The sequence below is a fragment of the Diospyros lotus genome, chromosome 5 (genome assembly GCF_014633365.1).
Source record: "Diospyros lotus cultivar Yz01 chromosome 5, ASM1463336v1, whole genome shotgun sequence".
Taxonomy (NCBI): Eukaryota; Viridiplantae; Streptophyta; class Magnoliopsida; order Ericales; family Ebenaceae; genus Diospyros; species Diospyros lotus.
In genome coordinates, this window is record NC_068342.1 from 2,396,868 (window position 1) to 2,410,574 (window position 13,707).

General features: G+C 34.3%; 1 protein-coding gene across 1 annotated transcript; it reads left to right on the top strand.

Moving 5' to 3' along the window:
* The first annotated feature begins 7,652 nt into the window (after positions 1–7,652).
* Positions 7,653–11,319, top strand: LOC127802852 (leucine-rich repeat receptor-like serine/threonine-protein kinase BAM1). Its single transcript, XM_052338905.1, has 3 exons — positions 7,653–10,165; positions 10,239–10,652; positions 10,764–11,319. The coding sequence occupies exons 1-3, from the start codon at positions 8,008–8,010 to the stop codon at positions 11,138–11,140; spliced, it is 2,949 nt and encodes a 982-aa protein (XP_052194865.1). The 5' UTR covers positions 7,653–8,007; the 3' UTR covers positions 11,141–11,319.
* The last annotated feature ends 2,388 nt before the right edge of the window (positions 11,320–13,707 follow it).

Here is a 13,707-nt window from a genome sequence, read left to right on the forward strand (position 1 = left end):
TAGTAGTAAATTATTTTAATAAGAGGATTTCATAATACAAAAACATGGTATTTGTTTTTTGTATAATATATTAGAGAGGCTTATGATACGCAGAAACATCTTAGGAGTGTTGTTTTAGAGTTTTGAAAAACGAAACTTTTTCGAAACATTAAAAAGGTCAAAAAATATTTTCGGGCTATTTATGTAATTTTTTTTAAAAATTGAAGATTATTTTAAAATATTTTTTCTGAAAAATATATTTTCGAATTAAAAATGCGTTTTCATCCATGAACAGGTTAAAGATGAAAAAAAATATGTTTCTAACTAGGTCTCTAACCTAAATTTTTTAATTTTTTTTTTTGAAATTTGTTTGAATGAATTATAAAATTTATATTTATTTTTAGATTGAATAATTATTTTTTATATTAAAAATTATATTTATGAAAAAACCTCTATAATTTTTTTTATTTATGCGCTTTTCCACATATCTATTTCCTACTTTTTTTAAAAATATCATTTTTTCATTTTCATTTCATATCGTATCAGTTTCTCACTTTCATTTCCATGCAATTTAAAGAGGTGGCTTATAGCCTTATACTATGCACGTGAAAAAAAAAACTTTAAATAAAATAAATTGTCATAGTGATAAAATAATTTCAAAAATTAATTATTATTGTCATGAGTTTGAATTTTTGTTAATATAGTTAATTTTTTATTTTTAAGGGTAATATATAAAGGTTTTCAAAAAAAATAATTTATTAATAAAATTTTATAACATGATAATCTAATGTTTACTTATATAATAGTATAAATATGAATTATATAATAATATAATAATAGAGATATAGATATGCATCACGTCACGCTTTGATTCAAAATTGAACTACTAAATACTATGGGTTGGATGGGAATTTCACCCTTAATTAAGCAAATGCATTACTTTATTGGAAAGCTTTAGGAGACTCTTTATTTTCTCTGATTCCTTTTAATTTCTTATTTATATCAACTATTTTAATCATGAATTGTCACCTTTTTGTCTTTACCAAAACTGGGTTGAACAGCAGAACCATTGGGCATTGGCCAGCTTCCAAAGATGCTTCCAATGACCTTTAGACGGTCATCTTTTTGAACAGCCATATAGCTAGCTTGCCCTTAATTAGGGCACCCAAGAAAAGTTGTTGAATGGCCTTTAATTAATTAGAGGTGAGAGAGAGCGCTTTATTAATTAATTTTTTTTTTATTTTGAAATAATCACCCTTTTACAATATTTCTCATTTTAACAAAAAAGATAAATTACAAATATAAGACTTTACCTTGCTGCACAAGACCAAAATCGAACTCATAACCCACCTACTGTTAAAAATTTGATATATCACTCGTTTGATCGCTCGACCGACAAAATTTCTTTTATCTTGTTTTAGGCTCAAAGCAATTATGCTTCTATGTAGTCAAGCAACGATAATGCCCTTTTTGTTACAAAAGAAAGCCATTATAAGCATTAGATGTGATCATTTTGTCCCTCTTTTAAAGTACCCTTAACTCAATCCATAGAGGCGGACACTCACTCACATATGTACATGGTTATATGATTTTGTTTCTCTTTTCATAATTGAAGGGTTGACCCCTTTGTGAAATTTCTTGCCATGCCCTTTGCTTTCATCATTTTTCTTAGTCTTGAAGTTAAAATGTATCGAAAATACTATTTCCACACTCAATAATAATATTTTAATAACACTTATATAATAATATATTGTATATTTATATTAATGTGACATGAAATATCTTATCTAATAATATTTAATAAATTTCCCTTTTATGTTAAATTTTAATAAAAAAACATATATATGTAAAAAGATAACATAACATCATATATAATAATAATAATAATAAAAAATATATCTCCATAATATAAGTCAAGTGACGGGCAAGTGATATGCTGAGTTAGTATCAGTAGGTCACAAGTTCGATACTTGATTTAGGCAAATGACAAAGGCTTGCTACGATTTATCTCTTATGCCGAAATCGATGACACAAGTAATTGGAGACCACGCAAGGCCAATCATCCTAAAAAGATAAAAATGTACTTCACTTATTAAAAATGACGTAATTTTTTTCCTATAAATAAGAATTTTATTAAATAAAAATTTACAAAAGTGTCTATATCTGACTACTGTGACATATTCCGAGCATCACAATAAAAGATTAAACAAGTAAATAACGAAAATCTTTCAAACAAATAAATAAGAAAAAGAAAACTATATTACTATATACAAGAGTCCGTCTTTAAAAGTCTGCAATGAGAAAGTTAACTCCCAATCATTTCCCGACAAATCTTTCTAAGAATTTAAACTGCGAATGTCAATATCATATATTTTAAACGAATGACAAAATAAAGGAGAGAGAGAGAGCATATGTGTATACAGAGAAGAAACAAGAAGATCGGTTGCTTCTTTGGCAGGGGAGGTTCTGATGATCTGATCAAATCAATGATGCATGCAATTATTTATTTTGGGGTTAATCTACAATTGGTGTGTACAGTATATATATATATATTGTAGTTCCCAAGAAGAGAGAACACATGTGAGGCTGAATGAATAGAGAGATGTTGGTAGCTCAGATATGTGAATACAGATAGATAGATTACTTGTGGGTTAATTAGTTTGAATTAGGATCATTAATGAGTAATAACCCAGAAAAAGGTCTTAATTTAGGATCATAATTGAGTTTTTAGATTCAATTCAGATGTTATATTTTAATAAATGTTAATGTTTAAGTGAATTTAGAAACTCAGTTTTAATTTATGGGATTTTTGCAGGGCATGAAGAGGAGGGAGTGCTGAGGGGGCTGCAGCAAGATAATGACAGTTCAAAAGGAGGGGAGAAGGGTAGGGTCTGAGCATCAAAGAAGCCCAGACAAAGACACCTCAAAAGCAATGAAATAGTCTCTCTACTGCTTTCCCCATTTCATCATATATATACCCATCTTATATAGCTTTTATATAATTAATGTATCTACATATATGTGCCCATTAATGTTTAGAAATTTATAATAAAATTTTAGTAGGCCAAGAGAAGAATCTCTTTAATTTCTCGGGAACTTGAAAGAAAACCCAAAAATTTTTGACGAAGAAAGAAGACCCTAATTGATGGGTTCTTCCATTGTTGGGTCTGTGGCAACAGTTAGCGACAGACTATCACTAGCAATTGCACTTAATTAATACCTCTTTAAATGCCAACCAAACCATTGTAGAGAGAGAGAGAGAGAGAGAGTGCCATTTGAAGCCATGCATGTTGATACAAGAGCACTCTTTCCCATGTAAGGGGGGTCATCAACTTTTCTCTCTTTTCTTATTGTCAATATATGCCACAATACTTTATAGGAATCATATTATAAAGATGATATATAATATAATGTCATTTGTTCAATATTTTTGGCTCATTTTAATATATGATCTAGCTAGGTATATATATATATATATATCTTTTCTTTTATCTTAAAAAATAAAAACTATCTATCTTAATAAATTTTAAAACAATAATGGATTTTTGAAACAATTTTATCATTACATGGAGGTTGGTTTCATTTAAAATTTTATTTAAAAAACTCAAAATTTAAATAGATATACATGTGGCAGGTTAATTACACCAATAATCACTCAATTTTGTATTTTGTTACTATTTAGTTACTGGACTTTAAATTATTATCCATTAGTCACTTATATTTCAAATCTGTTATTATTTAGTTATTGAACTTTAAAGTATTATCTATTAGTCATTAATATTTCAAAACTGCTTCTCATCCATTAGTCGTGAACTTAAAGTTCAATGACAACGAGTGACGGGTGAGAAGCGATTTTGAAATATTAATGACTAGCATGTAACATTTTAAAGTTCAGTGACTAAGTAATAACAGTTTTAAAATATTAGTGACTAACAAATAATATTTCAAAGTTCAATGACCAAACAGTAACAGAATATAAAGTTAAGTGATTATTGGTATAATTAACCCTACATGTGACACAATGAACTTTTATTTAATTTTTTTTACATATATAATATGAATTCCCTCTTCAATATATATATATATATATATATAAAGATATACGTGTGAATGATGGACTAAATTGATACAAGAATACTCTTTTTCACATGAAGATAGGGGGTATCGATCATCAATCATGGAATAGGATTCATGGATGATGGATCTTTCTTTGCTTTCCTTTTTGAAGGTGGGAAGATCAAAAGCAAGACCAAGAGTGTGTGTGTGTGTGTTCATATGCATGCATATATATTTAAGGTCTGCTTTTACTTTTCAGCCCTCTCTTTTAGACTATTCCATCTTCTAATAAAGCTCAAAGAACGCACATTTACACAAACAAGATCAGAGAGTTGGTCCCAGCAGGCCTGTAGGGCAAGCAAGGAGAAGGAATAAAGCAAATGCTGCCGCTGGCTGCTGCTGGCTGCTGCTAGCTAGCTAGCTCATCTTCAATAAATTAGCTTTGCCCTGCCCTGCCCTACTTGGTTCCTTCCTAGCTTCCATGTACATAACTAACATAAGGTAAGGTATACTCCAAGCTCAACATAATGTTTGATTATGGGATATTCAGTTTCAGTGATAAATACGAGAACGTCCCTTTTGAAAATCAAAAACTTAAATTCACACTAGTATTGATTTAATCTAAGAGACTTAACAAAATGAGACTTAACAAAATGAGACTTAAAGAGTTGGGTTTACCTTAAAATTTGACTCAATACTATCCAAACAAGAAGTACAACAGAAGGCCCGACCCCAAGCCTAATTCACCAATTGGATCAAATCCGACAATTCATGTGGTATTATCCTAGTCTCTATTGATTTTTCAACCAATTTACATAAAGAAATATTTTTTCCACGAGTCAGAGTAGACATTTATTGTGCATTTATTATATCATTCTTGAATATTATGACTAACTTAAGAGTTAGATGATCCACCGAAAGACAGAGTCCCACCATCTTTTTGTAGATAAAGACAATTCAAATAAGCTCAAACTCAAGTTTAAGAATAATTAATAAAACTTTAGAATTGAGAAAAATTAATAAAAAAAACATAATTATTATAAGACTTGAGTGATAATCGACTTCGAAACCTTCATTAATATTAAATCAAAACCAACTAGATATTTGATCACTTAACAATAGAAAACATAAAGACAATGCACCAAAGGAGGTCCAGTAAAGGAGGAGGAAGCTTGGTCTATGTATTATTCTATGTAAGTATATGTGGTTGCAGAGATGATCATTTACAAGATCATGGTAATGATATATTAATAATCACCATCTTTTTTACCGCCGGCTCCTATTGCCTTGCGTTGTTGCAGGGCACATGTTTCCAACCCCAAGAAAGTGAAAGAGATCATAATGGGTAATACAAAATTACCCATTAATTGGTGTACCGTACCGCCCCAATTTTTGTGCATCAAAGTACACAATCAACTATTAGTTGCTTGACATGTGCTATGGTCACCAAAGTTGCTAGAATCTAGCTCCAAAGATAAAATAACAATTAGTCAAAGTTATCCTCCTACAAGGTCATATTAAGTTGTCTTCAAACATAGATCGAGCTGTCAGATAAGCAATATATCAGTGTCAATTCGATAAGTTGCAATTTTGATTATTACCCTACATAAAAATCAAAGGCCGAACCTGCGATTTATCTCTTCTGATGTAATCAAGAACATGAGTATCAGGGACACGCAAGGACAATCATCCCAAGAACATATTAAGCTTGAAAATGTTATTTAAATATTTAGTTTCACATTTTGATTGATATTTTGTATTAATGTATTGTTTATTTATATTGATATAACATAAAATATAACTCATTAATATACAGTTAAACTTTAATCATCTCAGTTAGTCTTTGACAGTCAAGTTAATATTTGAGAAAGAGTTAAAAGTGAATACTAAAGTCTTTGTATAGATTAGCATATGTATTGTCCCTTATTTGGTAAGACTTTACCATTTACATATATATCAAATCTCTAACGAGTAAGCAAAATCCTCAACTCAATTGTCTTTCGAGATTGTGGACGAGATACTCTATCACATTATTCTTGAGATTTCCAAGATACGATGTACGGTGTTTTAGGCATGGGTGAATTTTACAGGCAAAGATGAAGAAACGTGACACGTGGCACTTTTTAAATCCCAAAATTAATTAACATTTTCTTGAGAGATGCATTAAACATAGATTCATAACTAAAGACCTCTCATCATGTTTCACTATTTAGATCCCAAAATAACAATAAAACTCTACTCAATAAATGAAAATATGATATTTTAAATAAAAAAATTGTAAATTGAAGACTACTACAACTCTACAACTCTAAACATTCAATTAACTAGCCAATCAATGTAATTTTCATTATTCATGTGGATTTAGGTTTGTCGAGGCTAATTTTTGTTCTAATTAGAGATTTGAAGAGTTAGTCGGACAATGTGACGACATCATTGCACTTTTTTGTGGGACCTAAATGCATCATTAGGATATTTAAATTATGTTTTTTTACTTATAACACCTTGTTTGATGCCATGAAATATAATAGGAATATGCTAGTTGTGCAAATAATGAATGATGCATATAAAATATACTTTTAATCCAATGTCATGACTCATGATCGATCTTTCACAAGCCAATGTTGCTATTTTGAGGCTCAATCTCAAGTCATTTTCAAACTTTCCCTTAAAGACATGGCAATAGTGCCATGCATTGATCATCTACCTAGCTTTCCCTCAATGACATGGCAATAGTGCCATGCATTGATCATATACCTACTCTCATAAATCTTTATTTTATCTTATTTTTATTTTTTTATTATCTTTTTTCATAACACAAAATCCACACCAATACCGTATTATAAGTAAATTTAAGGTATACATAATAACTCATAGATTATACACATTAAAAAATTAACGAGTTCATAACTATAACGATATTTGATCCCTTATAGTCAATGTGAAAAACATACTATCTGACCACCAAATCAAATTTTATACCCATATTTAAATAGTGGTATAGAGAATAATCGAAAGGAAAGGGAAACCCTTTCAATTGTTTGGACAAGATAGTTTTTCGTTATATTCTGTATCTTTATTTTGCTTACATTATAATTTGATGTGTAAGAAAAAAGAAAGAAATATATATATAGTTATTAATTTTACTATCTTACCCTTATTATTTCTATACTCATTTATTTATTTTGGAAGTAAAGAAGTATATCTATAACTTTACTTTATTTTAGATAATTATATTCGGTTTCATTTTGTATTCAAACAAAATAAAGTTACATTATATTCATTTACGTTTCATTTTTTAAATGTTACATTTCACTCGTTTGCGATTCCAGCCCTTTACGTTCAACTTTATTTTGTATTATTCAGTTTTCTACCACACTTTTCTCACAAGTATAACGTAATAGCCTGGAACGAGTATCATAATGTCATTTATCTAAACTACAAGGACTCTTTAGCAAATCCAGTACGAGAAAGAAAGTAAAGCAAGGCCCTCCTTTGATTAAAGCTAAAGGGCATTTTTGTCATCTCATAAAAGAAAAAGAGAGAGAGAGAGAGAATCAACTTTACTTTCTTCCTCCCTAATCTCAACTTTAAATTTCTGTTATCCAACGGCTGTTTTTTAATTCCTCTTCCCACTAAACCATCTTTCCTTCTTCACACTCCGAGCTTTGCTTAAAGCCTCTCTCATGGAAGATATACACAAACGCAGCTCACTGTAATCCCAGTTTCGAAGCAGTTTCTCGCTCTTCGTCTCTCTCTTTCTTCGAAAAGCAGAGGCTCAGCTTCTTCCTTGAGCTTGAAGTCTCTTTCATTGAAGATGATTGATTCTTTAAATTTTCACAAACTTGAAGCGTCTGTTTCTCAGATTCCCTTCGCTTTTCCTTCCTTTTCCGGGACATCCATTGCCCTTAAAATCCTCGGCCTCTTCGTCCGCTTCTTCCAGTTCCAGTTTCTGTGAAACTTTCCCAGGAAAATATGCCCCCACTCGTTCTTCTTACACTCTTCCTTCTCGTTGGCGCCTCCGCTTCGTCTTCTTCTCCCGTTACTGAGTTCCGTGCCCTAATTGAGCTGAAACTAGGGTTTGAGTTCGCCGAACCGGGATTGAGCTCTTGGAATTCTTCGAATCCAGCTTCGGTTTGTTCGTGGATTGGAATCAAATGCTTCAGAGGCAGAGTTGTTACCCTGGATTTAACCGATATGAATCTCGGCGGCTCTGTTTATTCCCCTGTTTTCTCGAGCCTGGATCAGCTCGTCGAGCTCTCTCTCGCCGGGAATAACTTCTCCGGTGAAATCAGTATAGCACATTTGGGCAGTCTCCGATCACTCAACATATCGAACAACCAGTTCGGCGGGAATTTGGACTGGAACTACTCGAGCATGGAGAATTTGGAGGTCTTTGATGCATATAACAACAACTTCACTGCCCTGCTTCCTCTTGGGATTACCAGCTTGAAGAAGCTCAGGTACTTGGACTTGGGAGGAAACTATTTTTCCGGGAAAATCCCGGAAAGTTACGGGAGTTTGATTGTGTTGGAGAGCTTGTCGCTGGCTGGAAATGATCTGCAGGGAGGAATTCCTGGCGAGCTGGGAAATCTCACAAGCTTGAGAAAACTTGAGTTGGGATATTTCAATGTGTTTGAAGGTGGGATTCCAAGGGAGTTTGGGAGGCTGGAAAATCTTGTTCACTTGGATCTTTCACAGTGTGGACTGGAGGGATCAATTCCTCATGATTTGGGGAATTTGAAGGCTTTGGATACTCTCTATTTGCACACGAACGTGCTCTCCGGCGCCATCCCCAGGCAGCTGGGCAACCTCACAGGACTAGTGAATCTTGATCTTTCCAACAATGCATTAAGCGGGGAAGTCCCATTTGAGCTTGTGAATCTCAGAGAGCTCAAGCTTTTGAACCTCTTCATGAACAGGTTGCATGGGTCTATACCTGAGTTCATCGCGAATTTGCCTAATTTGGAAACTCTGCAGCTGTGGATGAACAACTTCACCGGCATAATCCCCACAAATCTCGGCCAGAATGGCAGGCTGCAGAACCTCGATTTGTCCTCCAACAAGCTCACCGGTACAATCCCTCCAAACTTATGCCCTTTGGGCCGGCTCAGGATCCTAATTCTGCTCAGAAACTTCATGTTTGGGCCAATTCCAGAGAGCCTGGGGGCATGCTCAAGCCTGGTGAGGGTGAGGTTGGGGCAGAACTACTTGAATGGAACTATTCCAAACGGCTTCATCTACTTGCCGGAGCTCAATTTGGTTGAGCTTCAAGACAACAATTTGTCTGGGAATTTGGCTGAGAATGGGAATAGTTCTTCAAAGCCTGGTAAACTGGGCCAGGTAAATTTGTCAAACAATCAGCTTTCCGGCTCTTTGCCCTTCTCCATTTCGAATTTCTCTTCCCTCCAAATCCTTTTGCTCGGTGGGAACCAGTTCTCCGGCCCAATTCCGCCTTCCATAGGAGAGCTCCGGCAAGTCCTGAAGCTGGACCTCCGAGGAAACTCACTCTCCGGCCAAATCCCGCCGGAAATTGGAAGCTGCAGCCACTTGACCTACCTGGACTTGAGCAAGAACAGCCTCTCTGGCTCAATCCCACTCCAAATTTCCAACATCCGAATCTTGAATTACCTCAACTTGTCAAGAAACCACTTGAACGAGGCCATACCCAGATCAATAGGTTCCATGAAAAGCCTCACGATTGCCGACTTCTCCTTCAATGATCTCGCCGGAAAGCTGCCGGAATCCGGCCAATTCGCCTTCTTCAACGCCTCATCATTCGCCGGCAACCCTCGGCTCTGCGGAACACTCCTGAACAATCCCTGCAATCTCACCGCCGTCACCAAATCATCCAACAAGGCCTCGGGCGACTTCAAGCTGATCTTCGCCCTTGGGTTGTTGATATGCTCTCTGGTCTTCACTGCCGCAGCTGTAATCAAGGCTAAATCGTTCAAGAAAAGCGGTTCATCTTCCTGGAAAATGACGGCATTCCAGAAGCTCGAGTTCTCGGTCTCCGATGTCCTCGAGTGCATGAAAGACGGCAATGTGATCGGCCGAGGCGGCGCCGGGATCGTCTACCACGGCAAAATGCCTAATGGAACCGAAATTGCAGTCAAAAAACTTCTGGGTTTTGGTATGTATCCCCCATCGATCCCTTCATTTTCTGTTAGTTTGATTCAGCTTGAACTGACTTGAATTGTTAACAGGGAACAACAGCCACGACCATGGATTTCGAGCGGAGATCCGAACGCTGGGCAACATCAGGCACCGGAACATCGTGAAGCTGCTGGCGTTCTGCTCGAACAAGGAGACGAACTTGCTGGTTTACGAATACATGAGAAACGGGAGCTTGGGAGAGGCCCTGCACGGCAAGAAAGGCGGATTTCTGGGATGGAATCTCAGGTACAAGATCGCAGGGGAGGCGGCCAGGGGCTTGTGCTATCTGCACCACGATTGCTCGCCGTTGATCGTTCACCGGGACGTCAAATCCAACAACATTCTGCTGAATTCCAACTTCGAGGCTCACGTCGCCGATTTCGGCCTCGCCAAGTTCTTGGTCGACGGCGGCGCTTCTCAGTGCATGTCCGCCATTGCCGGTTCTTATGGCTACATTGCTCCCGGTAAGTGCCCTGTATATTCTCGCGGTATTGCAATCATTTTCATTCTTTCTATGCATTATCACATATGCATATGTGTGCGTGTAAATTCATTGGGGTTTCTTTCTATGACAGAATATGCATACACCTTGAGAGTAGATGAAAAGAGCGACGTCTACAGCTTCGGGGTAGTGTTGCTAGAGCTTATCACGGGCCGGCGTCCGGTGGGGGATTTCGGCGATGGCGTAGACATTGTGCAATGGGCAAAAAGAGCCAGCAATTGCCGACGAGAGGAAGTGAACAGCATCGTGGATCCAAGGCTGTTAGCCACAGTCCCCCAAGACGAAGCCATGCACTTGTTCTTCATCGCCATGATGTGCATCCAGGACAACAGCGTCGAACGCCCCACCATGAGGGAGGTGGTTCAGATGCTCTCGGAATTCCCTCGTCGGCAATCTCCGTCGCCCCACCACCACCCGGGTTCGTCGTCAAAGCTTCCCAATGCTGTCTAGGTTTAAGCCACTTCGGGTGTTTTTTGGGTGATTTATTGCTAGCTTCTTTATTTATTTTTGTGGTGACTTACTTAGAATGGATTGAATTTGTTAATTTGTTTACTCTTTTTTGATGAATAGTTTCTTGTTAAGTTAGGAGGATAGTAATATAGAGGACACTAATTTGGTGTTGGATAGAAGGAGAGGTAATATTTATTAATTGATGATTACACGTCATTATTGTAAGGGGGTGCATTTGAGTATAAGATTTAATTAGATATCTCACCAATTAATTTAATGAAGTTGTGCATGCTTTTAATTTGTGCAATTACACTGTATCTATACATATGTGCATATTTGATTGGGATAAATCCATATTTCTCACTTTTAACTTCAAATACAACATATTAAATACTTAACTTTTATAATTTATACTTATTAACTATTCTTGTTTAAACTAATATATGGATTACACATAAAATGAATTGAAAATAAGAAAAATGAATAATAGAAGAAGAATCGATTGGATCAATATTTCCTTCCTTCCTTCCTTCCTCTTTGTCTTTGACGGTCGTTTTTCTTCCAATCTCCTGTCAATACGAATAAAAGAATGAAGTCTCCCGTCGATTGTTACCGTCTCAACCAATCTCAATAATTACATATGAGGTGAGTTTGAAAGAATAAAAATATAAAATAACATAAAAATAATTAACCAAATTAATCATTCCACAATCAATACTGACTAGATAATTAGATACTCAATAGGTGTAAATTGTAAAGATTAAGTATTTAATTAGTCAGCCCCTAAGACACAAATCAAGTGGTTGGGATACGATAAGTTATGATTCAAACTAATAAGTTGTGGATTCGATTTTTTGCCCTGCGTAATGAGACAAAGTTTCTACCTGAGATTTAACTCTTCTACCAAAATTGAGGGCATAACCAGGATGATAGGATTTTCATGTAAATTTAAGAGAGAAAAATATGGATTTGGCTTATTTGATTGCTTTAATTTAAAATTTATGTTTCTATTATATATAATAATTTATAAATCACATATATTTTATTTGAATATATATAAATATAGATATACAAATACCTTCTTTTTCCATCAAATCTATTTATTTCGAACATCTATACTATTATACGAGTAAATACGCACTTTGTTTTACAAAACTCAGTAAACAAAATTATTTTTTATATATCTTGCATTAAAGTAAAAACTAATTACACTAACTAAATTTGAACTCATAACTTATACTTGATTTCTCGAACTACTTTACCGGTAAATTAATAATTATTTTGTTTAAAAATTTATTTAAAAAATAAAAATAAACTACAATTATCAAACGCTCTCTAATGAACTTTCATTTATTTTATTTTTTTACACAACTAGACGCAAACTCCCTAGTAAAGTAAAAATTAAGAGAACTATGAACAAAATTAATTTATAATAAACCAAGACAAGAAAGAAAAGTGTGGATCCAACTAGTTACGGATGATAAACGGCCCGGCCCACGGCCCACGGCCTCCAATTGACGCAAATGCAGCTGTGTTGGGCCCACCTTGATGAAAATTGAATGATGTGTCATGATTATGTTAGTTATTTTATTTGCCGATATTTCATTATATTTTTTCATATGAAAATGGTGTCAGAATTTATCTTATATTTCTTTCCTGAATGGTTGTGTCAAGAAGCATATTTTATGTAAAATTTTGTCACATTGTTATTTTTTATAAATTTTTGATTTAATTAGGGGAAAAAATATCGAGTACATCAAGTGTTAGACCTTTAAAAAAGTAAAACTTTATTAAAATAATTTATGACGATCAAATTTCTATTTGCAAAAGAGTTAAGATGGATACTAGAATGTTTGTGTAGGTTAGAGAATGTGTATCGTGTATTACATATTGAGACTTTTAACATTTGTATGAGTTGAATCTCAAACGAATAAGTAAAATCTTTAGTTTAATCATTCTCTTAGATTGTCAGACGAGATCCTCATTAACATTATCCTCGAGTTTACTAGGTTATGAAATAGGGAATCTTAGATGCGAGCAACTTTTTTGAACAATTGAATAATGAGCATGACACATGACACTCTTTGATACATGTCACACAATAATAAAATGTGGATTAAAGTTCAAATTAGCCCGTGACGTCTTCAATTGTGATCAATCCGACAAAGGCATGAACTCTCCCTTAGATGATAGCTTGATACTTCATCCCAACTTGCTGACCGAGTTTCTTGCTTTACTCTATCTCAACTTGGACTTCTCGCTCTATAAATTTTAATTACTGTATTTATAGCAACAACACAATATATTTTATTTTTCAATAATAAAATAATTTTATTAATTAATAATAAATATATCATATTTTAAATAATTATTCATATAATACAATGATTAAAATGAGTAACTCCATATTGTTTCAAACAATGCGCAATCATTTCATACTATTTTCAATCTTCAAACAATTTTATTAGTTTATGATAAATGAATTATATTCTAAAACATTTAATCAATCAATAGAATTGTTGGAAAGTTAAAAATAATGTAAAATTTAGCAAGGCAAGAACAATTGC

What these genes read in the sequence shown, in the direction of transcription:
- LOC127802852 (XM_052338905.1), top strand. Translation starts at nt 8,008, where the DNA reads ATGCCCCCACTCGTTCTTCTTACACTCTTCCTTCTCGTTGGCGCCTCC. An exon ending in CAAAAAACTTCTGGGTTTTG is followed by an intron (nt 10,166 to 10,238) that starts GTATGTATCCCC and finishes AATTGTTAACAG; the next exon opens with GGAACAACAGCCACGACCAT. An exon ending in TTATGGCTACATTGCTCCCG is followed by an intron (nt 10,653 to 10,763) that starts GTAAGTGCCCTG and finishes TTTCTATGACAG; the next exon opens with AATATGCATACACCTTGAGA.